Below are 26,754 nucleotides of genomic sequence, written 5' to 3'. Positions count from 1 at the left end.
CACTCACTCCCGGCACTCACTGCACACGCTACATTTAGGTATGAACATTCATGGATAACATGGCCTAGCGTAAGCGTGACTGCTGTTTTAGATTATATAATTAGGATGTATTGACAATATTAAACTTAACTTTAAAACAGTTGAAGTGAAGATGAATTTCTTTTAGATCAACGGATTCAGATTCTTTGCTGAGACAAAGTCGGACAAACTCACTCAAGCAAAGTTAGGGAACATTTTAATGTAAATTATGCACCCAGCCGAAATGCAATCCAGCAACTAGTGCAGGAATTCCTATCAACTGGATCTGTTCATAATCTACCTCGGGCAGGACGTGGAAGAACAGGAAGACCCGGGGGGGTCACTCCCATTGTGGCCTGTACACCATCCGCGATAATCAACTTTTGAAAAGCACCCTAAACAAGGATTTAACCCTTGGCTAAAACGACACCCTAAACAGGGATTTCATTCCTAACATCAAATTTCATACCCTAAATTTCATTTCAGCGTATTTAGAAATTGCAATTTTGCTACCCTTTTTCCAATTTTTCATGTTTTTGACACCCTAAACGCGATACGCAGCGGATCGTGCCTACCCACTAAAAAAACCCTTTTACGCGTTTTCATTATCGCGGATGGTGTACAGGCCACAATGGGTGTGACCCCCCCCGGGCAGGAAGATCGGCTACAAACATTGATGTCATATGAAGAGTGGTGGCGAAAAGCCCAAGACGATCAGTACGTCGACTTTCAATGGAGAACAACGTACCGCGTACAACTGTTCATCGAATCCTCAGAAAAGATCTTTAGCAGTTTCCAAAATCCAGAAAATGAAGATTACGCATTGAAAACAAACAAAAAATCAAACAAACATAGCAAAATTAAACAAAAAAGATTTGAAAACGATAACACGTTATATCGTGTTATCACGTCTCAAATGACGAGACTTATTTTGCGTTTATAAAAGTGGGTTTCACGGTACGGTAGATATCCGTTAATTTCATACCAAAGGGTCATGACCACATAGGCATGTTTGGTATCATAACATTGCTAAAAGAATTGTCTACATACTGTGCAATTTTGTAACAACACTATTAAACACAACGCAAGTTACGGCCAATTCACAATGTTAAGTTACTTTTGGGACACCCTGTATTATATATGGAAATAATGGTATGCTCTACACAATACATACTATCTGAGCAATGAATTACAGGTTTCAGTGTACAGAACAGAAGTAGAGAGATGTATGGAAAGAGAGTGAGGGAATGAGGGAGAAGGGTAGAAGTGGAGGAAGAGACAGGGAGATGGAGGCAGAGGTAGTAGGGAGTTGTTCATACGAGTCGTAAAATGGGGGAGTTCTTAAAAGAAGTAAGGAGTTGTTCATAAAGTTCTTTGATTGCTGGTTTAGTTTTTTCTTTCTTTATTGAGGGTAACAACTTCAGTGACCAGCACTGCTTTCCAAGCAGGTCCTCAGTCAATACAAAACATAACATTCATACAGTATAGTACACAAAATTGATACAATATAAGATATTAAAAAAAAGAAAGTTCCCACTGTTCTAGGATTGACCAGAACCAGAACTGATTGGTATATGATTTCCTATTTATTGAGCATGCGTGACCAAAAAAATGTGTGAAAAGGGATGTTTTTTCTTGGTTGAGCACATTACAAGTGTGACGTTAAGGGGTACTACACCCCTGCCCAATTTTGTGCCTATTTTGCATTTTTCTCAAAATTATAGCGCATTGGTGACAAGTAAGATATGTATATTATAGGGCAAGGACTACAACTACTGCACTGAAAATTCAGCAACTCAAGGCAAGTAGTTATTGGTTTATTGATCAAATATTGGTTTCCCCTCATTTTTGACTGTAACTCCACAACTGCTGTCTGTGCCGAAATAAAATTTCCAGTGCAGTAGTTGTAGTCCTTGCTCCTATAATATACATATCTTACATACATGTACTTGTCATCAATGCTCTATAGTTTTTGAGAAAAATGCAAAAATAGGCACAACATTGGGCAGGGGTGTAGTACCCCCTTAAGACTGGTGAGCTACATTACCAGGATTCCATAGTAACATGCTTCCTAATAATATGTGAAAGGTACCACTGATCGAACCCCATTTATATTGGAATTAACAGACATAACGTTCGAACGTTTGCAAATCAAATGTGAACTACGTTACTGTGAGCTACGTTACACACTCATTTACGCTTTTTAAATAGCTTATATGAAAGGGAAAATTGGTTTTACATTTCACTGAAGTGATCTTTCGTTTGCTTTGTATGACCTTGCGTGGACTTTGACATGTATAGATTTTAGTAAAACCACCCCATTTTGTACAAAGTATAGCCGGTAACGTAGCTCACATTAAATTGATTTTTTTTATGCCTCCACCGTGAGGCATACTGTTTTTGCAATGTCAGTACTTCCGTCCGTCCCTACGTGATGCTCTGTCCCATGTATCTCGTGAAAATGTGGTCTCATGAACAGTTCAGATCCTATTGCACCCAAATTTGGGTCATAGCTGCACTATGGAAACTCGCATCTATTGTATTCAAGGTCATATACTGAGGTCAAAGGTCATTTGAGGTCAACTTGTAAAATATAATTTTTAAGACTTTTGGTTAAAATTTGGTCTCATATGAACCCGGGGGCACTAAAATATGACAGTGTGCACCATGTGTGACCAAATTTTTTCTGACACCCCCTAAACAAGTTTTCCTCTGTGAGCAAAATGACCCCCTAAGCAAGTTTTTAGCATGGTTTCCCCAAAATTTGACCCCTAAACAAGTTTTTGTCTAATTTTGACCCCAAAACAAGTTTTTTTGTCAAATTTTGACCCCCTAAACAAGTTTTTGTCTAAATTTGACCCACTATTCAAGTTTTGATGGATTTTGGGCTAACATGTCTACCCCTCCTGGATACCATGTCATATAGGCCTACCACTTTAATGACACGACAAATTCAGAGTGTACCATGAGCAAGGGCGTAAATCGGGTGGGGGACAGGGGGACACGTCCCCCTCACTTTTCAAAGTGGGGGGGACACAATATCAAATGTCCCCCACATTTTGGTCCCCACCCCCAAAAAAAAAGGGAAAGGAGAGAAGAGAAAGGGAGAAAAAGGAAAAAGAGAAGAGAAAGGGAGAAAAGAGAAGAGAAAAGGAGAAAAAGAGAAGAAAAAATGTTAAATTGCACGTAATTGAGTAGGCCCATCACTGCCCATGCATACCTAAAAATCTGCACAGCCGGGTCGATCGTAAGTATAATATATTATAGGCCTGTGATTATTTTGGGCAAATTGCTTGAAGGCGGGACCACGGCCCAAAAGCCTGTACTAGCGGGCCCGTCGATATGCAGGGCCCGTCACATTTTATCACCAAAGTCAGTTTTAAGACGGACTCAATGCTGATTTCAACATCAATCCATGCATGCTTTAGTAATAATTCCGAATCTCAAATCTGAAGTAAAATTTTGCAAATTGAGTTCGGTCCCTTTTTTGTTTGTTTTTATGATAACAGTGTAAAAATTATGCACCAAATGACTTCAATTGGACCTTCATTTTGCAAAATTTTCCAACGTATTTTCCTGCGTATACATAAACAAGTGATCGCTTTCGCTCCTGTTTTAGTGAAGACTTGTCCACAAGTTAGGCTGTCATTGAGTTTTTCAGCTGTTTCAAGTTAAAATTTTACACAATAATAGATTTCTACAACATAGCCTGTTGTTGTGGTCTGAAACTACATTTTTAATAGTTTCTTGGCCTCATTTGTGTGTCCGCATCCCTCTTGTTTTTATATAATCATGGACTGTAGAAACAAAATAGCTACAGTCCATGCTTAATTAATTGACATGTTCGGCACTTCTCGCATTAGCCGACTTTGCGGATTTGTATTTAATAATGCTGTTGCAGCTATTTTTCATTGTATATTTTTTGATTAATTGTATTTTGTATCTGAAGTGGCACAATTTGTATTTTAGCCACCTTATGTATTTGTGCTAGTTGCAAGGTCTAAGCCAGTGTTAAATACCTGCTATTGCCAGTACCTAATATATTTGTGCATCACCTACATGCATGCATTACATTTAAAACTCATAACTTCTCAACATCAGCTCAAATGCTATTTTGAACTCACACCATAATCTAGTACCTGAGCATGTACATAATACATATAGCTTGGCTTGCTTTGAGTGTTTTATATTCTATTGTGACAGTGTGGTGTTTTCGTCTGTGGAGTTACCAGTGACATTCACGCATAAAGCGGTGCACCTGAAACAAGAGGTGGGAAGTCCAGAATTGATTGATTGAGTGCCAAAATGGTCCACCAAATGGCTTCAATTAGGTCTTCATTTTGCAAAAGTTTCTTACTTCTCAGGGGGAACATCCCCCCTCAGACACCCCCCTGCGTATACATAAACACGTGATCGCTTTCGCTCCTGTTTTAGTGAAGACTTGTCCACAAGTTAGGCTGTCATTTCACAGTTTTTCAGCTGTTTCAAGTTAAAATTTTACACAATAATAGTGCCAAAATGGTCCACCAAATGGCTTCAATTAGGTCTTCATTTTGCAAAAGTTTCTTACTTGGAGGGGGAACATCCCCCTCAGACACCCCCCTCGCGTATACATAAACAAGTGGTCGCTCTTGATTCTGTTTTAGTGAAGACTTGTCCACAAGTTAGGCCGTCATTTCAGTTTTTCAGCTGTTTCAAGCTAAAATTTTACACAATAATAGTGCTAAAATGGTCCACCAAATGGCTTCAATTAGGTCTTCAGTTTGCAAAAGTTTCTTACTTCTCAGGGGGGCACATCCCCCCTCACACCCCCTACATCGCGCGGGTGCGGCGTGCAGCGCTGTCGCGCAGAAGTATCAATGACTAATAATTTTCATTGTGTCCCCCCCACTTTCAAAAATGGATTTACGCCCCTGACCATGAGCAGTGATGAGGCCTTCAGATTCGTAGCTTGTTACATGAATCTGATTGGATTCTCGTAAAGTAGTTTTGTGAGAATATAAAATACCAATATTTTGGCAATACGCATGCATGTACATGTACAGTGTAGGCCCTAATTTACATGTACAGATGCAACGTTATTCAGTATTCACTCAAGGTTTGGAGTATACTGTAAACATTTCTACGAACGGGGAATTCTGGCAGGGAATTTGAAACTTTTTCGGAATCGGAGTCACAGCAGATTTGAAAAGCGGATTAAAATGGCACCCTAAATGCATTACAAACGATTTTAAAACACCTTTTTCATGAAAATCATCGTCACGCGCGTAATGTGCTCAACCAAGAAAAAACACCCCTTTTCACACATTTTTTTGGTCACGCATGCTTACATCATTATATTTGAGTGCCCCCCGGCATATGAACAGTTTAAATCGTATTGCAACCAAACTTGGGTCAGATTAGTGGATTCTCCTATTCTTTATTTCTGTTTTTGTGTAACTCAGACAAACTTGTGGGAAGGGCATAGGTTTGTTGTTTCATTAGGTGGAGGGGCCTTATTTAGCGTTAGCTTGGATATTTAATTATTTTCTTTCACCCGCCTAATGTTTTTCTGATGTGGCTAAAAAGAAAAAAACAAATTTGGCGCACCAGAAAAATGCACACCGAAATGTAGGACTACATACGCTGGCCCTTCGGTTGTTGCAAAATTTCTGTGGAATACCCAATGTGATCCATCTACAGGTATAGATATACTGGACCAATCAATGAGGGCGAGATATACATTACGTGGGTACTCAATAGACACAGATTAAGTGAGAAGGTCACATCCAAAAGAAATCATTCCCGTGGTATCGGTGTGATTTGACCCAGTAACAAGATAGCTTCAGGAAAATTAAAGGGTGCCATATTTTGCAGAGTACCTGGTACGCGTAGACCCCAAAAAGGCATATCTCGGAGCTGCTGTGTGTGTTCGTTTTGCGGTGCACATTTGTCTCAAAGAAATTTTTCCCCAATTTAAATAAAAAGAGAAAATAATCAGCAAAAATATGTTTCGAAAGTATTTGTCGGAAGAATTAAGTGTAATAAATTATTAATACTTTATATTAGTGAAAATATTGTGTGTACACAGCCAAACGTTTGGCAAACAATTGCAGATCACAAACATTTGTCAAGAAATCATTCCCGTGGTATCGGTGTGATTTGACCCAGTAACAAGATAGCTTCAGGAAAATTAAAGGGTGCCATATTTGCAGAGTACCTGGTGCGTGTAGACCCCAAAAAGCGTGTCTCGGAGCTGCCGCATGTGTTCGTTTTGCGGTGCACATTTGTCTCAAAGAAATTTCCCCCCAATTTAAATAAAAAAGAGAAAATAATCAGCAAAAATATGTTTCGAAAGTATTTGTCGGAAGAATTAAGTGTAATAAATTATTAATACTTTATATTAGTGCGTCCTCCGTGTACACAGCCAAACGTTTGGCAAACAATTGCAGATCACAAACATTTGTCAAGAAATCATTCCTGTGGTATCGGTGTGATTTGACCCAGTAACAAGATAGCTTCAGGAAAATTAAAGGGTGCCATATTTGCAGAGTACCTGGTACTCTGAGACTCCAAAAAGCGTGTCTCGGAGCTGCCGCATGTGTTCGTTTTGCGGTGCGCAATTGTCTCAAAGAAATTTCCCCCCAATTTAAATAAAAAGAGGAAAATAATCAGCAAAAATATGCTTTGAAAGTATTTGTCGCAAGAATTAAGTGTAATAAATTATTAATACTTTATATTAGTGAAAATATTGTGTGTACACAGCCAAACGTTTGGCAAACAATTGCAGATCACAAACATTTGTCAAGAAATCATTCCTGTGATGGTGATTTGACCCAGTAACAAGATAGCTTCAGGAAAATTAAAGGGTGCCATATTTGCAGAGTACCTGGCACGCTTAGACCCCAAAAAAGCATGTCTCAGAGCTGCCGTGTGAGTTCGTTTTCCGTGCGCATTTGTCTCAAAGAAATTTTTCCCCAATTTAAATAAAAAGAGAAAATAATCAGCAAAAATATGTTTCGAAAGTATTTGTCGGAAGAATTGTGTAATTAAATATTAGTAAATTTATTTCATTATAAGAATGCAAGTTTTGAAAGTTTCAAATATCTCAAGCTTATTTTGACTAAGTTCGAAGCAGGGGGGGGGGGCTGCATTCCACACTTCTGGATCTTCCCATGCTCTAGTGGATGATGGTTTGTGTGCTACTTAACCACCAAAAACATCCTTTTGTTATTTCTATTGTAAAAATATATTCCTATTTATATTGTAAACATTTCAGGTTCAGGATAAACAAAGCAAACAAGAATGAAACAAACAGAATGTTTGATACAAAATGATAAAACGGAAACTGGAAATTGTAGAGAAAGTGTACTGTCAATCCATGGTCCCAAATTTGTGATGTCTCTGTATAGACGAATCCAACGAGCCAAGTCATGGTCAGGATTTGGTCGGCCATTCTTGGCAGCCCTCGAATTAAGAATCTTAAAGGGCACGGCAACTTTTTTAGGGCAAGTTGAAAATTGCCTTGGATTTTCACTGAAAAGGCAAGGCAGCACAGCAGTTTGTAATATTTCAAGAGGGCATCATGGCAACTGTTGAAAATTTGAAAAGGGCACCAAGGCAATTTCTCAAAAGTGAAGAAAACACACACAAACATAGATAGATGATTTTATAATGAAGGGGCAGGGCTGGGGCACCGACGGCAACTTCATTAGAGGGCACGGCAAGTGACTGCCTTGGGTACGTAAAGGACATATTTTGAGGGCATTACGGCGGTGGGGATGGGCACCCACGGCAAAATGCCATGGGTGCTGTGGGTTAATTCGAGGGCTGATTCTTGGGTCCCCGCATGCACCAAACAGGTGTTGTGAGTGCCCAATTGGGTGGATTAAACCCGCTTAAAATTCGATGTTAGATTCTTTTGTGTTGTAAACTGTCATCATTCTTTTGTCTCGTGTAACACGGGTGATAGAATGCAGTTTAAAATACCCTCCAAGGCCGCATCATTTCACATTTTAGGTGAGATAGAGTCGACGGGGACCCAGCTAATGGCTGCCATTGAGGTGTAGGAATGTGTGAAATTGGATTCGTCTATATTAGGCTTGTGTATTGTATTGGAATAAGATTGGGGAAGTCCCCTGTGAGTTGCAAAACAAACCCAGACAGACAGACAGACAAACGAACAAACAAACATGCTCTACTGGTGTGTCTCATGAAATGACATTTGTTCTAACCAGTGCTCTCTGCTGACATAAAAACAATATGTATGATTGTCAAATTTTGAGTGCCTTGACCAAAATTGACTTTATTCTTCAACTGACTTATTGTATAAGTTGTACACACTCAAAGATTTGTTACTTTAACAAACACACAAAAAATGCTTTGGGGCTTTTTATTGCTGGATTGCGAAAATTTATTCTGTTTTATCTTTTTATTTTAAGCATTTAATTAAACAAAACAAATCAAACATATTTAAATGAAAATCTAAAATCATAGCTGGTAACTGACAAAGGTGTACATTAGTTTATGTTAACAAAGTTCTGAATGCCCTTTTAATGGGCTTGTCAAGCTTTTAGAATTAAATAATGATATGTGGAACTCCTGTGGTAGTCAAATAAAAACTTAATAAACAGACAAACAAACTAAAAGAAATATATATGTTGAAAATAAATACCACTATGATATAAAGCGAACAAGTTTATGTAAAACTAGGAAGCTTACCGATAACAAACACAACTTCAAACTACACAAAAAATGCAGTATTTGAATCTATATTGATTTCATTCAATCTTACACCAAAAAGTGTCACAATCATAACAATTTCTTTTTTTATTAGAAAATAAATTCACTAGAATATAATAAACCATATCTTTAGCTTGACATATATCTGTTATTAAGTACAAGATTCCATGACTATAGGTTTCCACGTTTGCTCAATTCCTATTGTCCGATTGTCGCAATATTTTGACATCAAGACCGTACAAGCCTCCTGGCCATCCAGACTCGCGGCATGTCACCTTATAGCGCTAGAGGGACCCAGGCCAATTCTTGAAGCGACACCTCAGTAGCACACTACACCTGTTTTATGCCTTTGAGGTGTAATATTCTTCGCCGCTAGAAGAGTGCGTAATTTTATTTTCTCGAGTCAATTAAATAATAGTCAGTTTACCTGATTGGGTTGGGGAGGCTCAAATGGAGTTATCATCTTCGCAAACAGTGAATATCCAACACACATGTCCTTATGCCTGCCGGCCATAGGCAAATAAAAGTCTGGCAGTCAGGCATAGCTCGAAGAAAACAGCCACCGATGGCTACAAAAACAAATTCTCAATGCAATTTTATAATAAAAAAATGTTTTGTAGCCGCTAGCATTTTCGCCAAAGTCTTTTCAATCAATTGACTCGTTGGTTATATGTATCTTTTTCTTTCAGTGATATTTTTTATGAGTCAAATTCAGGTTTAATGTTCAAGGGTTTTGGTGTCATTCAGCATACAAGATAATTGTAAATTATGTTATGATAATTAAATATTTCTGATGATTGACCCAATTTGGGGTATTTTTTGGTCACAAATGTATGTGAAATAAGGGCAAATGACACAGATTTGGATGATATATAGTTGCATGTTGTATGAAATTGTAGCTGCATAGATGAAGAGGCAGTTTAACACAATTTAGTGGATGATGTAACGGCGAATTCCTTTTCTGTATCGTGTGAGGTGTCATTTGTGTGAAAATAGGGCTAAAATTTTTGTAGATTCATGAGTGTCATACTTATCAAGTGTTGTGGCATGGTTACATAATTTAAAAAGCAGTAGGTTATTAATATTACATGTATGCCATTGACTTATTATAAAGCAAACTGTATATTATACAGTGTATAAGGAATTACATTTTTTGACCCGATGCAGTAAAATGAGGAATATGTTGCCAAAGTTTTTTTATAGTTTTCTAACCCATATGTGCTATATGTTGTTTAAATGCCCAATGTCATAACTTTTGCTTTTTTATATTAAAAATATAACACCTGTTTATTTTGATATCATTTACTCTATCATTTCTGGGTACTATTATGTGTGTATTGAGAGAAAAACATAGGCACGAATCGGCATAAATCCTGTGAAATTTTGTTAAGGGTGATGGTCCATACAATCATCCCCCAAATTTTGATGCCTGTATGTGGGTTTCTGACCAAATTGACCTCATATTTGGCCATTTTAGCCTTAAATTAAAAGTGCCAATTTGTTTTTGCATTTTGTGTGAATGTGGTCCACTACCTAGGCGTGATATTATACTACCTTGGCGTAAGACCGTGAGAAAGTGACCCAATGTGTGAGAGTTGACAGCCCTGCATAGGTCACTGCTTTTAGACTACCTCCACGATTGACCTATACACTGCAGTGCACTATATAAGTCTGCACATATAAAATCAGAATTATTGTCAGTTTTTGAGTTCAAGACGCAAGCTTCTTTCTCAAGACGCTAGCTAACGACTATCATATCTGTTCAACATGTATATTCAAGTGCAAGGAACCACATCTGGCTTCTTAATACGAAATCATTTACGGGTGATATTCATAATTTTCTACCACGGTTCCCCAAGATTTTCGACTGAATATCAACATCGTGCATAGCACATTCATGTGTATTCATTTTAGTATCTCTGCTGTACCAAGTAATTATTAGCCAGGCGATGTCGGTGTGCCACAGTATCCTCATTTTGTGTGATTAGGTAATTCATATCACATACATTTGCAATTTGATCAAACTTGGATACAATAGGTTTACAAAATACTGGTCAAGTTGTCAACAAAATGTTGATTCATTTGTTTTGTATTAATCACCAGGATTAATCACAGATGTTAAAACTGCATTTAACTGTCAAAAGAAATGTATTTTTACTTGATGCTTAGTAGCTGGTTGCTTGCTTGCATCCGAATCTATCATAAAACTCTAGTCTTGTCAATTAGGCAATGGTTGAAATCATCCTCCGTCGTCTTTAAAGTCCAGGAGAAGGAATTGTTTAAGAAGTTTGGATAAAGATAGAAACAATCATTTATTTCTGCCTCGCTAACCTACATGCAAGACTGAATCCTTTTGACTTGTTTCTTTTTTGCTGCTGCTACATCTAATTTGAGTTTAGCTTGGTCGGTGTATTCTTTCCAAAGTATAGGATTGCCTGCCTCGCAGCAGCTAGACGGTGCTTGTGCACAAGATATTTGCCTCAGAGCGGAGCAATTCCTGCGGCAGTGCCGTGCGTATTCACCCTCTTCAACCTCTCGGTTCAAGAACATTGTTTGCATTCGATGTTTATGACTAGCAGGTATTATACATTGTAGTCTTTCTGGAGTGTTGTAGTTTTTACCCTCCAACCATTTTTTTTAAGTTGAGACGAATGACTTTGAAATCTAGATGTTAAATTATGTGTCTTGTTGTGGTTAAACACAGTCTTGACCAGTAGGGTCGATTCAAGTTTAAATTTGAAGCACATATTCTCCTCAGGGGGAGGGTTTTCTAGAATGTATTTTTAGAGAAAGTCCATGTAGTTGTCATTTTTATAGAGTGTGGTGTGTTAAGTGCAGGGTTAGAGTTTCATCTAGGGGGAGGGAAAGCAGGATTAGAATTTCATCTGGGTGAGGTGGGTATTCAAGTTTGGTGTCGGTAGGGAGGGGCCTCAGAATAAAAAAAAAGTGGACCAATCACTAGACCTATTTTCACCAAAAAAGTGGACCTTTGCTATACATAAAACCTGATTTTTTGGCCAAATTTAAAAATAAATTAAAAAACGAATGTGCACAGTTTGTACCAATTTCCAGAAATTGTTTACAAATTTATATATTTTGGTTAGAGTGAATCTGTTTACACTTTGTGAGAAATAGAGTCACAGATTTGCATCGAAATTCTAACTGTGCTGTGGACTTTTTAATGAGCAAAAGGTATTCAATTTTTTTAAATCCCATATAACATCATTAGGCCTTTAAGGGGGTACTACACCCCTGCCCAATTTTGTGCCCAATTTTGTGCATTTTTCTCAAAAATTATAGTGCATTGGTGACAAGTAAGACATGCATATTATAGGGGCAAGGACTACAACTACTGCACTGGAAATTTTATTTCAACACAGACAACAGTTGTGGAGTACTGGAGTTACAGTCAAAAATGAGGGAAAGCCACTATTTGCCTTGAATTGCTGAATTTTCAGTTCAGTAGTTGTAGTCCTTGCCCCTATAAAATACATATCTTACTTGTCACCATGCACCAATGCACTATAATTTTTGAGAAAAATGCAAAAATAGGAACAAAATTGGCCAGGGGTGTAGTACTCCCTTAACAGAAAAGCGTTTCAACTATTTAGACAATATCCTATGTGCTATCTATTTTGAGGTCATTACATGATATTGGATGGGTTTGTTTTGGGCTGAGGTAATTTTCTGAGGGTACATGAGCTCCTGAGGAAAAATACAGAGGCCCAAATACAAACCGTGATGATTTCACGCAATGACCGTAAAACAGATGGTGCAAAGTTACTATTATCATTCATTACCGCTCTTTTACAAATTTGTTTCATGATATAATGTCAGCAAGGTCAGCTCTTGGGGGCCCTCAGCTTTGGGCCTACAGTAGTCTGACTTTTTGTACGGAAGAAAAAAGGTTCAAGCTTCTCACTTGAAACAAAAATGCTGCTAAGTCTTTAGGTAGCCCAAATAAATTGCAGCATATTTGAAAAAATAAATATAAACCAGTATTGTGTGCGTGTAGGCAAATAAAAGTCTGGCAGTCAGGCATAGCTCGAAGAAAACAGCCACCGATGGCTACAAAAACAAATTCTCAATGCAATTTTATAATAAAAAAATGTTTTGTAGCCGCTAGCATTTTCGCCAAAGTCTTTTCAATCAATTGGCTTGTTGGTTATATATGTATCTTTTTCTTTCAGTGATATTTTTTATGAGTAGAATTCAGGTTTAATGTTCAAGGGTTTTGGTGTCATTCAGCATACAAGATAATTGTAAATTATGTTATGATAATTAAATATTTCTGATGATTGACCCAATTTGGGGGTATTTTTTGGTACAAATGTATGTGAAATAAGGGCAAATGACACAGATTTGGATGATATATAGTTGCATGTTGTATGAAAATGTAGCTGCATAGATGAAGAGGCAGTTTAACACAATTTAGTGGATGATGTAACGGCGAATTCCTTTTCTGTATCGTGTGAGGTGTCATTTGTGTGAAAATAGGGCTAAAATTTTTGTAGATTCATGAGTGTCATACTTATCAAGTGTTGTGGCATGGTTACATAATTTAAAAAGCAGTAGGTTATTAATGTTACATGAATGCCATTGACTTATTATAAAGCAAACTGTATATTATACAGTGTATAAGGAATTACATTTTTTGACCCGATGCAGTAAAATGAGGAATATGTTGCCAAAGTTTTTTTATAGTTTTCTAACCCATATGTGCTATATGTTGTTTAAATGCCCAATGTCATAACTTTTGCTTTTTTATATTAAAAATATAACACCTGTTTATTACCCTTGGACAGAGAACTTAAAAAGCACCAGGACGCAACAGTTTGCTTGCATGTTGGTAATCAAACACGACAACCAATTTATTTCACTTTGATCAGACCCTCACCCGTACCTATGAACTCAGCCGTGTTATAAAAGATATTCTCAAAATTGAGTGATTGCCCCAACCCAAAACCCTAGCGGCACAATGGCCAGAGTCGCAAAGAGAATTTAGATTAGATCGGAAATTTTGAGATGCCAGTGGGCACCGACTATCCACTTTATCGCAACGCCATGCCGCAATAAATTTTTCCATACGACAACACGTGATCAAAAACTTGCCGCAGGTGGCCATCACCCAGAGCTTAAATTCCAGGCGTTGGACCCAAAACCCTGTTTGATCATTAACACACAAAATCATGGCTGGAACATTAACAATAAATAAAGGTACTATACAAGGGTGAATACAGGTCAACTGCTCCCAGACGACGTAGCCCAAGACTCAACAGGCGTGGGACCTGAAGTTACAATGGATAAGTTGTTAATTATTAATGTTACATTTTATAATATGTGCATATATATCATTATCAATAAATCAGAGATAAATCAAAACCCCACACAAGTTACTTGTATTTATAAGGAACTTGCGTAACCCTCCCCCCTCCCCCCCTAAAACTTGTTAGTTCACCTTGTTGTCAAATTACATGTACATGTACATGTAAGTACTTAATAATCCTCCCCTAGTGCACCTGGAGGATAAACTATCGACTGGGGTGAATTATTGAAGTGAACTAGGGCATTCGAAAGTGTTTGCTTGAAAACAAGGAGCCCAAAATCTGATGGGTGTACACAATCATACATATAGATGGGTCTGCCATGCTCATTACGCCTAGAGGAAGTAAAATTCCCGGAATGCACTACAATATAAGCGTTTCCTCCCAATTCTTTCTTAATAACCCCATGTGCATACTTGTTGATGTTTCTCTCTGACATTTCTTTCCAGCCCCTTTACTATTTCTTCGTAAGCCAACCTAACCAAAATATCCGACCAAATTATCCTGGTATTTGGTAGCACTTCTCTTAAACCTTGTAAGTTCTGTAGCACTCGCTCTCGTATTTGCCATGTTGGGGTAGACAATATATCATTGGTGCCGGCGTGGACAATCAAAGTTGTAGGGAATGGCCTTCTTTTCATTTGGAACAACACTTTACCAACTAGTCCCTCGCATCTGGACCCAGGTTTGCCGAACCAATTAACCTGTCCACCGCCATGCAGTTGCGTATTCTTTTGACCGGCCCGAAACACTATACTATCGCCTATGACCCACGTGACGCATAGAGCCTGCAGAGGACAAAACAGAACAAAAGCGGCAAGCAGCTATTCGTGTTTTCTGTGGGTACACCACTTGATTATTAACATCTATACCAAACTAAGGAAAACAAAGAATTATTCAATCTGCCTCTGCTAGCGATGACCAACAGCCTAGCTGGTGATGACCAAAGGTGGCGTTGAATACTTTTCTCCTCTGAACCTAAAGATTCCAAATATAAATTTTTACCAGTTAAACATGTATACATTTACAATGTACTTTGTATTACCAAACTCATACTCTTAGCCTGCCATCTCAGATGATGACCGTCTTTTACACCTACTTTTCTGAAATTAACATAAATTTATTTGTTAATAATTGTCATTAAATACAATATATCATTGACATAAGTTTGTCACTCATCATTATGTCCAAGTGGGCACTTGGAAAATCACAAGCGTTGGACCTGTAACAAATTCCTCAATCATATTAGTTAAAATTTATCATGCGCTGCTGTGCCTTATGTAGAGTTGAAATGCTGACGATTTCCATCGCCCCATTGTTTTGATCATACTCTCTGAAAACCCACTCATGGATGCTGCCGTGGCTGCCCGATCCTAAAACTATGTGAACTAAAGGAGGAAGGGGAGAGGCCTAATAACTTCACGCCCTCTTTCAACATGTGCGTGAACTGGAATGATGTCAAAGGTTTTCCACTGAAATGAGTGAACAATGGACCACTGCCATTTGATTTTACTTCCAAATATTCTAACATTGCTCTTACAGGACACAAATTTCTGTGTGATGAACTTTCAATTTTGAGCTGTATTGAAGCCCCCCTCTGATCAGTTTTTGACATTCTTATCTTGACAAACATATCTGACCCTCTGATTGCAACATCATCAGCTGCTATCATACGTGTTGTATCCCCATTCGTGCTTGCACATGTAAATTCCCCTACCCTTAAAAAACCAAAATATGCTAATAAATAAGCAGCTTTGAACAATTTTATCTCATACTCCGATTTACATGTTGATGTCAGTTTCTCGATAATGTTTTTTAACATAGTCGGGCTAATTGGCAGTCTGCAATCTATCCTAGGATTGGACCTTCTACACCCCTCCTTCAATTTTTTAATGAGGAAAGAAGCTGTTGGATCAGACCACCCATTAATCTTGTGCACGAATGCAATGGCGATATACATGAATTAATAGATGATGGGGCACACTTCTCCATTGATAAAACGATATGTAAGATACTATTTGGTCCTGACTTACTGGCCACTCTGACCCTAACTGAAAACAATTTCTAAAATCTATAAATTTTTCTATATTCCTTTTATACACTATCCATGTTCCTGGAGCCAATGAAGCACGTAAGAGACGCTGAGATTCACTCACTAGAGCGTCCAAAGGAAGTCTGGCACTGGTGTGCCCACCGACTCTGCCTGCGGCGCTACTGTTCTGAAACGGCACATCTGAAACCGAGATATAGCGTCAGCAATATCATTAACCTTGCCGGTATATGCCTTGCGTAAAAGGCTAAATTGAGTTTTAGACACTGGAGTACGAAAAATCTGACCAGTTTCATAATCTGAGGACACTTTGATGACTGTTTGTTAATGATCTTGACTACTGGCATATTATCTGATCTTACAATAATCCTCTTCCCAATAAGCTGCTCTCCCCATAACACTACCGACACTAATATTGGGAAAAACTCAAGCCAGGCTATAGAACGTTTTTTGATTTTTTCATTTGGCCACCTGCCCTGAAACCATTTGCCTCTAAAATATCCACCAAACCCGATCTCCCCGCTTGCGTCTGTAAATAATTGTAAGTCACTTTCTATAAACCAAGCTTGTTCGGGATAATCGTTGTTCCATTGAAATGTTCCAAAAGAGCAACCACATCTCTAAATCCTCTTTGCACCAGCAGTTAACCTCAACTTGCACCATGGTCTTTTAATGCCACATGTGATGTCAATTAGACGCCGTAAAAAGGCTCTACCGGGTGCAACTGCCTTGCATACAAATGACAACGAACCTATTACAGATTGCAACTCTCGAAGAGAAATCTGTGTCATCTTTAGCGCATTCTGTACTTTTTTCTTAATGTCTGACAATTTACCTTCAGGTATCGAAACAATTTGCTTTATTGCATCAATCTCTAAGCCCAAATAAGTCAATTTTGAGGACGGACCTACTGATTTTTCCTTTGCTAAGGGGACGCCTAATTTTCCGCATACCTTTGAAAACACTTACAAGGCGTTGGCATGACGACCTGCTTGCCACGTCATTCGAACCAACCAATATGAAGTCATCTGCATAATGGCTGACCTTATCTGCCCCCGATTCCTTCTTGACCACCCATTCAATGAATGTGGAAAATGTTTGAAAAAAGGCCGGTGAACATGAGGCGCCCATAGGCAAAGCCTTGTCCACAAAAACTGGTTATTTAATTTCATCCCTAGCAACTGAAAATCTTCAGGATGCACAGGCAACAACCGAAAAGCAGATTCAATATCAGCCTTAGCCATGAGGGCGCCCTTCCCCGTACTTAACACCAACTGAACAGCCACATCAAAATTTGCATATTTTACTACACACACATCTGGGTCAATCCCGTCATTTATTGATTTACCTTCCGGGTACGACAAATGGTGAATTAACCTTACTTTCCCGGGTTCAGATTTGGGCACCAAGCCGATTGGAGATACCATTAAATTAGAAATGGGCAAACTTGAAAAAGGACCTGCAAGACGTTTCAATCTAACTTCTTTCATTAACTTTTCCATAGCTTTTTCTGGTTCCAAGTCTACCGACTTTAAGTTAGGAGCATCTTTCAAGTACCTCTGCCCTTTAAAGCCTAATTTAAATCCAAATTGAAAACCCTCACCCAACACTGATGCTGCTTTTCTATCGGGATATAATTTCAAATATGGCATTAAAGCTTCAAGCTTAATTGGTGAAGGATATTTGCAACATAAGCATATATCATTGTGCGATTTGCTACAACCTTTCATACTTTGACTACTTTTTTGCTTTTTTGCAATTGAAAAGCCCATGACCGAACTCTTTGCAGCCAGAGCACCTGTGGCTGTAGACGCATTCTGGTCGAGCACAAGCGAACTTGTTGAAGTCAAAGCACACTTTGTCTGTGGGCATTTTTTGTTTTCCTGACAATCCTCCTGACCAACCGACTCGAGATGGTCCTCTGAATCGAAATGACTGCGAAACCCCCTCTTTGCTTCCCTCGAACTCTGAAACCCTTATTCTCTAAACTCTGGCTAGTGAAGCTTGGTGATGTAACATATAATGCCCAAAGCTCCCCATCAATAATAGCCCATGAGCGTGTAGGTTGCATTTGCTGTCGCATGCGAAAGTGTTGATCATACGATCGCCACCCAAAGCCGCCAAACCTGGATGCCGCAGTTCTAACCGTATCCATGTATTTTAGCATTTCCTGAACCCGTCTAGGGTGCGCTTCCAAAAACACTGCGCTGTATACCAAAAACACAGCCGTCCACGAGTGTATACTTGTTATGACCTTCTTTACCTTATTGCTTTTCCAAATAATCTGCCCATTTTGGTTGACTGACAGTGCCATGCCCCGTTCATCCTCAAATTGCTTGCTGGGGTCACTTATTTTTTCTATTAGTTTCGCTAAATCTACATAATCCCCATTGACAATTTTGTTTTAATATTCTGAGGTACAGATATGCCCAACGGACTGCACACTGATACCAGAGGGAAAAACCTAATTGATGTTGGCTAATATCATTCATAGTCACATATGGTGATAATACAGGAGTACAAGGAATATGGTCTACTGAACCTGTGAAGACACTCGTATTATTATTTTGCCCGTGCATATTTGCACTTGGGGCAGCTTGACTTGACATGATACATGTAGTACTCGGAATATTCATGACCCCTGCACTACCGATTCCACCCGTATTGATTGAGCTTGCACCACTTACATTTCTAATATGACCGGTCCCTGAACCCAATTCCATGACATTTGAATTCATTGTATTACGATTCCCAATAGAATTCATCTGAAGCATATTAGATGCATTATTGCTCGTTGCACCAACCCCAGTACCGCTACTCATTGTATTTATGACCTGATCATCCAATCTCCCATTCCCAATCATATTCAATGCATTACTATTCATGCTATTTGTGGTATTGTTTGACGACATACCCATTGAAACTGTACATGCACTATTTAAATTCATCCTGTTATTCATACTCATTGGTACTGTACATGTATTCATACTAACATCATTAATCATCACTGGCAATGGCAACGCATTATTTACATTTATCACACTACTATTATTTTCATATGTACCTTCTAACAGCCGATCGGCTACACCTCTTGGTCCAGGCATTCTCACCACTCTGTTATTCATTCCCTGGGCCTGGTTTTGGTACTGCCACTGCTGCGCATCTTGTTGTTGACCAACTACTACTGGCGGTTGACCCTCTACCACACGATGCACTGCTGGTTGTTGCACCTGTTGTACATCATCTACCTGTCCCTGTACATGTTCATGGAGTTGTACATGTTCATGGCCCATTGGTCTTGGTTGCACTTGTTCATTATTTTGTTCTTGGTGTTCAAGTTCTGCAATGACTTCTGGCGGTGGGGCCCCTAGAGCAGCTGGAGCATTAGATGCACTTCCACGACCACCACGGCCCCTTCCCCGCCCTCTACCACGTCCTCGACCACGGTTCTGAACTTGGGAACTTGAAACAGAACCACCATTCTCCCCGTTCATGCCGTTGTTATTATCATTATTATCAGTCGTCATCAGACGCCTGATGGCTTGCGCCTGTGATCTAGTTTGGCGATCTGCATTTCTGTCCATATTATTATCCGCCGCCCGATGTACTTGACGCAAATTAGAGCTTGGTCGTCTATTCGATTTCTTAGATTCCGACCCATGTTTGATATTTTATCAGCTTCACCTTCAGTTCAATAATCTATACCGCAAAACTGTTCTGTCGTGTACGTGTACAACAATTGCAGTTCAAAATGAGTTGACTATTGATGGTTGGATACGGAAGCAGTTAAGCTTACCGAATATCACTCAATCACTGGCGGATCCAGATCGCAAAGAAAATTATTTAGATGTTGTCATGTCCGATTTCCAATCAACAGTGAAAAATACCAACGAAACACACCCAAGCCCGCGAAAGGCGACGATACCCAATGGTCCGGTCAAGTAAACAAACACGCTGCCATAACAATTGACCTCTGACCCCGAGAACAAAACATGGGATCGATTAATATTTTCTCAGCCAGGTTAAATTGAGTTTAACTTGTTGGACATCGTTAAACTTTATTTTGATATCATTTACTCTATCATTTCTGGGTACTATTATGTGTGTATTGAGAGAAAAACATAGGCACGAATCGGCATAAATCCTGTGAAATTTTGTTAAGGGTGATGGTCCATACAATCATCCCCAAATTTTGATGCCTGTATGTGGGTTTCTGACCAAATTGACCTCATATTTGGCCATTTTAGCCTTAAATTAAAAGTGCCAATTTGTTTTTGCATTTTGTGTGAATGTGGTCCACTACCTAGGCGTGAGATTATACTACCTTGGCGTAAGACCGTGAGAAAGTGACCCAATGTGTGAGAGTTGACAGCCCTGCATAGGTCACTGCTTTTAGACTACCTCCACGATTGACCTATACACTGCAGTGCACTATATAAGTCTGCACATATAAAATCAGAATTATTGTCAGTTTTTGAGTTCAAGACGCAAGCTTCTTTCTCAAGACGCTAGCTAACGACTATCATATCTGTTCAACATGTATATTCAAGTGCAAGGAACCACATCTGGCTTCTTTATACGAAATCATTTACGGGTGATATTCATAATTTTCTACCACGGTTCCCCAAGATTTTCGACTGAATATCAACATCGTGCATAGCACATTCATGTGTATTCATTTTAGTATCTCTGCTGTACCAAGTAATTATTAGCCAGGCGATGTCGGTGTGCCACAGTATCCTCATTTTGTGTGATTAGGTAATTCATATCACATACATTTGCAATTTGATCAAACTTGGATACAATAGGTTTACAAAATACTGGTCAAGTTGTCAACAAAATGTTGATTCATTTGTTTTGTATTAATCACCAGGATTAATCACAGATGTTAAAACTGCATTTAACTGTCAAAAGAAATGTATTTTTACTTGATGCTTAGTAGCTGGTTGCTTGCTTGCATCCGAATCTATCATAAAACTCTAGTCTTGTCAATTAGGCAATGGTTGAAATCATCCTCCGTCGTCTTTAAAGTCCAGGAGAAGGAATTGTTTAAGAAGTTTGGATAAAGATAGAAACAATCATTTATTTCTGCCTCGCTAACCTACATGCAAGACTGAATCCTTTTGACTTGTTTCTTTTTTGCTGCTGCTACATCTAATTTGAGTTTAGCTTGGTCGGTGTATTCTTTCCAAAGTATAGGATTGCCTGCCTCGCAGCAGCTAGACGGTGCTTGTGCACAAGATATTTGCCTCAGAGCGGAGCAATTCCTGCGGCAGTGCCGTGCGTATTCACCCTCTTCAACCTCTCGGTTCAAGAACATTGTTTGCATTCGATGTTTATGACTAGCAGGTATTATACATTGTAGTCTTTCTGGAGTGTTGTAGTTTTTACCCTCCAACCATTTTTTAAAAGTTGAGACGAATGACTTTGAAATCTAGATGTTAAATTATGTGTCTTGTTGTGGTTAAACACAGTCTTGACCAGTAGGGTCGATTCAAGTTTAAATTTGAAGCACATATTCTCCTCAGGGGAGGGTTTTCTAGAATGTATTTTAGAGAAAGTCCATGTAGTTGTCATTTTTATAGAGTGTGGTGTGTTAAGTGCAGGGTTAGAGTTTCATCTAGGGGGAGGGAAAGCAGGATTAGAATTTCATCTGGGTGAGGTGGGTATTCAAGTTTGGTGTCGGTAGGGAGGGGCCTCAGAATAAAAAAAAAGTGGACCAATCACTAGACCTATTTTCACCAAAAAAGTGGACCTTTGCTATACATAAAACCTGATTTTTTGGCCAAATTTAAAAATAAATTAAAAAACGAATGTGCACAGTTTGTACCAATTTCCAGAAATTGTTTACAAATTTATATATTTTGGTTAGAGTGAATCTGTTTACACTTTGTGAGAAATAGAGTCACAGATTTGCATCGAAATTCTAACTGTGCAGTGGACTTTTTAATGAGCAAAAGGTATTCAATTTTTTTAAATCCCATATAACATCATTAGGCCTTTAAGGGGGTACTACACCCCTGCCCAATTTTGTGCCCAATTTTGTGCATTTTTCTCAAAAATTATAGTGCATTGGTGACAAGTAAGACATGCATATTATAGGGGCAAGGACTACAACTACTGCACTGGAAATTTTATTTCAACACAGACAACAGTTGTGGAGTACTGGAGTTACAGTCAAAAATGAGGGAAAGCCACTATTTGCCTTGAATTGCTGAATTTTCAGTTCAGTAGTTGTAGTCCTTGCCCCTATAAAATACATATCTTACTTGTCACCATGCACCAATGCACTATAATTTTTGAGAAAAATGCAAAAATAGGAACAAAATTGGCCAGGGGTGTAGTACTCCCTTAACAGAAAAGCGTTTCAACTATTTAGACAATATCCTATGTGCTATCTATTTTGAGGTCATTACATGATATTGGATGGGTTTGTTTTGGGCTGAGGTAATTTTCTGAGGGTACATGAGCTCCTGAGGAAAAATACAGAGGCCCAAATACAAACCGTGATGATTTCACTTGCAATGACCGTAAAACAGATGGTGCAAAGTTACTATTATCATTCATTACCGCTCTTTTACAAATTTGTTTCATGATATAATGTCAGCAAGGTCAGCTCTTGAGGGCCCTCAGCTTTGGGCCTACAGTAGTCTGACTTTTAATAAGGAAAAAAAAAGGTTCAAGCTTCTCACTTGAAACAAAAATGCTGCTAAGTCTTTAGGTAGCCCAAATAAATTGCAGCATATTTGAAAAAATAAATATAAACCAGTATTGTGTGCGTGTACAAATCATTACGCCTGTTATACGAAAGAAAACTTCAACTTCTCTTTTCAACAAAGCAATATTTAACACTGTAAGTGATATAAAGCTTAGTTTAGCACTATATGTTACATACAGCTAAGTTTAGTACTATTATAAGTTATATAAAGCTCAGTTTAGCACTATAAATTATATAAACTGTAAATAAAAAAGAAGATTCAAGCAAACCCTGAATGTGTTAATAGCTGCAAATGATCGCATACTGTATCCAATTTATAAATAAACCCAAATCTATTATGATACATCATGGTGAACGGCAATGATAATATCTTGGGATAAATCGTTTATTAGATTCTGCTGATCGTACAATATACGACAAAAGGAAAAACTGGATTATGTGGACCAATAAGCCACCGTTTCTGTTCCCTCATAAATGTGCATTCTACATAACAAGATTGTATGGTGATAAAAGAAATACAAAAAAAAACCCTGTATTTAAAACTGGGAGAAAGAAAATGAAGAAGGGAATAATTGTACCACATATAAACGATACAGTTGGACCGATGAATTAGTAGTTACGGAGCCACTTGCTTATTAGCTAAGCAGGGAGGAGCATAGCCTAGAGATATAACTTGTCAGCTGCGTGGAATCCATGTATAAAATCAATGAATAGATACACTAAATCACATTGTTTTGGCCCTTTTATACGGTAGAAAACAATTACTCTGCAATAAACGCCGGGGTCTGAGTGATTCAGAAAAATGCACGGCAAACTGGATTTTGCCGTGGTGATTTAGTCGTTGCCATTAGGCCTTGGGCATATTTGTAGATGAGGAACTTATTGTCAGCTAGTTGTTATCAATACTAATCAAATTGGGGTTCTCTACTTTGCTATAGTTTTGTGCGTCTTTTCGAGCTACTTTGCAATTTACAATTATTTTCCCTGCCTATTTTCTTTTCAACTTATTATCAATTTGTAATTTAAGAGCTTGCATTATTAGTTTTTCAATGATAGTGTTGCATTTGTTAATTTATATTAAGGTGTGTGTTGGTATGGATGTGAGTTGAAGAGGAAACTTTGGGAAATTGAGAGACACTAACTGTTGGTGATAGTGTCTTTTGTTTCGGCTTCACTGCGTCTCTTTATTTGTTTTACTGATCCAACCTTGGAATTGTGTATTTTGCAGTCAACAGATGCATAAAATAATGCATCATTCCAAACGTGTGACTTATTCTGTTGAAAATAAGTACCGGTAACGTTTTTCAGGGGAGGCCTTCAATGTTCAGTTATTCAAAATTATGTGCAAATCTGCCACACAGGGTTTAGATTTCAAATGGAGTCGCCCATGATTCAGGTAACTGCATTTGAAATTCACACTCCCTGTGTGGAAGATTAAAATTATGTCTTCTATAGGGGGATTTCTAATGGAATTATCTGCTGTGTAGTCTGTAAATTCACGACGATCAAGTTTGATTCAGAAAAATCTTCTGTTAGAGAATCTATTTGTGGATTCATGTCCTAACCCTAATCCAAATCCTAATCATCAGGGATGTAACTACGGTGGGCGGTGGCGGGCGACAGAGCCCAGCACTCAGATTTAGAGCCCACCACTGATAAACATTTCAAGCTCTAGCACTCAGCACTCAAGTGTCAAAAATTGCAAAATCACATAGAATTTGGCCAAATTTAGGCAATTTTCAATAAAAATGTCAAAAAAATTACCCCTAATACCACCCGGCACTACAAATTTTCTAGCTACAACCCTGCTAATCGTAGATGTCAGATAGATTAATGAAACAGAACCATCATGTCCATAATTCTTTTCAAATTTTAATTCTTGATCTTTATTCCATCAATTTTCAGATACGTTGCATTAAAAAGGATACATCATGAAGATTAAACGTTACAAGCATGCCAGAAGGTATCTCAACTTCTACAGGAACATCTTCCATTTCCGCGATCCTCATCAGATACTCATAGATGGCACCTTCACACAGATGGCACTCAGATACAAGACTGACATCAAAGATCAGATGCCCAAATATCTGGGAGGAGAAGTCCAGGTTGGTATACATATATGTGATATCTTTAATTTCTGTGTATGCTCATAGATGGCACCGTCACACAGATGGCACTCAGATATGAGAAAGACATTCCTTTTATTCAGAATGCAATTTGAAGTGTCTGATGTGCTCTAATGTCACACAAAAAATACTCTGCAAACATTGCTATCTGATCCCTTAAAGAGGTATATTGTAATTAATTTAATTAACTTAGTGTCCTTATAATTATACATTTGTCATGATTACTCAAAGTATCATAGGAAATATGACACACTATAAGGAGCAATTTTAGGTGTTGAATTTGGCACCATATCTACACATCAGCTGACTTCTAAAAAATCCTGGTAAACTACCTAATTCCAGGGACTAAGTACATTGCAGTCTGTAGGACTACCTAAATGTTGTTTCTTAATTTGCACACTGCCATCATTCTTATAAGTTGAATATATATAGTTTCTCTCCTACAAATTGTTGCCGAGCACCAAATTTACTTATCATCATTTGGGACTTAAGTGAGATCAACTTTCATACCAGCCTGTAAATTCTCGGCTGGAAACAATTTAAGAATCAAAGTCGTATCTTTCAATTTGTTAAGTGGTAAGACCAACCTTTGGTTTCAACCTGCTTAGTAATTGGGCCATTACTGTTAAAATACATACACCCCATGTGGAAGCCATGACTTAAATCATCCAAACAGGGAGTGTAGATTTCAAATGGAGTCACCCATTCAGGTGTTCCCATTTGAAAGTCACACTCCCTGTGTAGGAGATTAAAGTCATGTCTTCCACAGGGGGTGTGTGGATTTCGACTGGAATAGTCCAATGTTGGTGTTTGCACTATCATCTTACATTTGCATTTCGCCATGGTAACAATATTTTTTTACAGATCGGTTTACGTCTTTAATTTAAAGTATTGATAACACACATTTAGAAAATGATTTTTGTCAGCCCATCACTTTTGATATGGGCTTAGTCCAGATATGGAGCTGATCTGCAGAAACAAACTTAATTTTAACGCATCTTTATTTTCACTTAATCGTAGAAATATTTAAATATAAGCATGTGAATTCCAAAAATTGAACATGTTTTTAATTTTATGCTACTGGTATTTTTGTGTGAAATTTCATTAAATTAAATGAATGTGTGTGGAAAAACAGAAAAAAGAAATGGAACAACATTTTGCTTTTAAAATAAATTACAGGCTCTGTGAAGCATTGTTTCGGAAGATGGGGATGTGCTGCTTTCTTCCATCCACTTATATAATGATAAGAGTAGATGGCATCCACATAAGCACAACAACTCAAGATTTTACCATTTAGGAGTTATAGCAATAACCCAAGTTCAGATTGCAGATTAACACCGAGTTTGCACCCATGATCGAACTCAGTTCTATTCAGCAAGAAAGAACCCTGAGAAAGTAACAATATTGTTAGATTTTATGTCCAGTGATTACTTATTAAACAGTTTAAACAAGCTTTCACCACAATTTTGAATAAATATGTTACCTTTATATTTTGGCTATAACCTACAGCCTCAGAAGTGTATTAGTCTTATGTAAAAATAGTTGATGAGGTGAGCTAGGTGTGTTGGCTTTTACATATCAGGTGTAATCTGAATGTAACTTTATTCTGACACCAAGTACAATTTACTCATTTCAGAAAAATTCTGGTTTTTTTCCCTGAAATTGCAAGGGGAGGATTTTTTATTACAATACTATAAAATCCAAATTCTAAGTGCTAAATATTGGTGCACATGAAACTTGTGAATGAAATGAATGAAATTAGTTTTGGCTGAATTTGACACAGCTTACAGACAGGGC

General features: G+C 38.1%; 1 protein-coding gene across 2 annotated transcripts in view; it reads left to right on the top strand.

Moving 5' to 3' along the window:
- Positions 1 to 26,754, top strand: part of LOC140148306 (rRNA-processing protein UTP23 homolog) — a 79,308-nt gene that overhangs the window by 12,804 nt on the left and 39,750 nt on the right. For both annotated transcript variants that reach the window (XM_072170210.1, XM_072170211.1), the window contains exon 2: positions 24,737 to 24,936. In XM_072170210.1, coding sequence (XP_072026311.1) covers positions 24,763 to 24,936 — 174 coding nt within the window. In that variant the 5' untranslated portion in view covers positions 24,737 to 24,762. The remainder of the gene's footprint in view (positions 1 to 24,736; positions 24,937 to 26,754) is intronic.

The sequence above is a fragment of the Amphiura filiformis genome, chromosome 3, assembly GCF_039555335.1.
Source record: "Amphiura filiformis chromosome 3, Afil_fr2py, whole genome shotgun sequence".
Classification (NCBI taxonomy): Eukaryota; Metazoa; Echinodermata; class Ophiuroidea; order Amphilepidida; family Amphiuridae; genus Amphiura; species Amphiura filiformis.
Note: the sequence above shows the minus strand (reverse complement) of the source record. Positions and strands in the feature narration are given on the sequence as shown.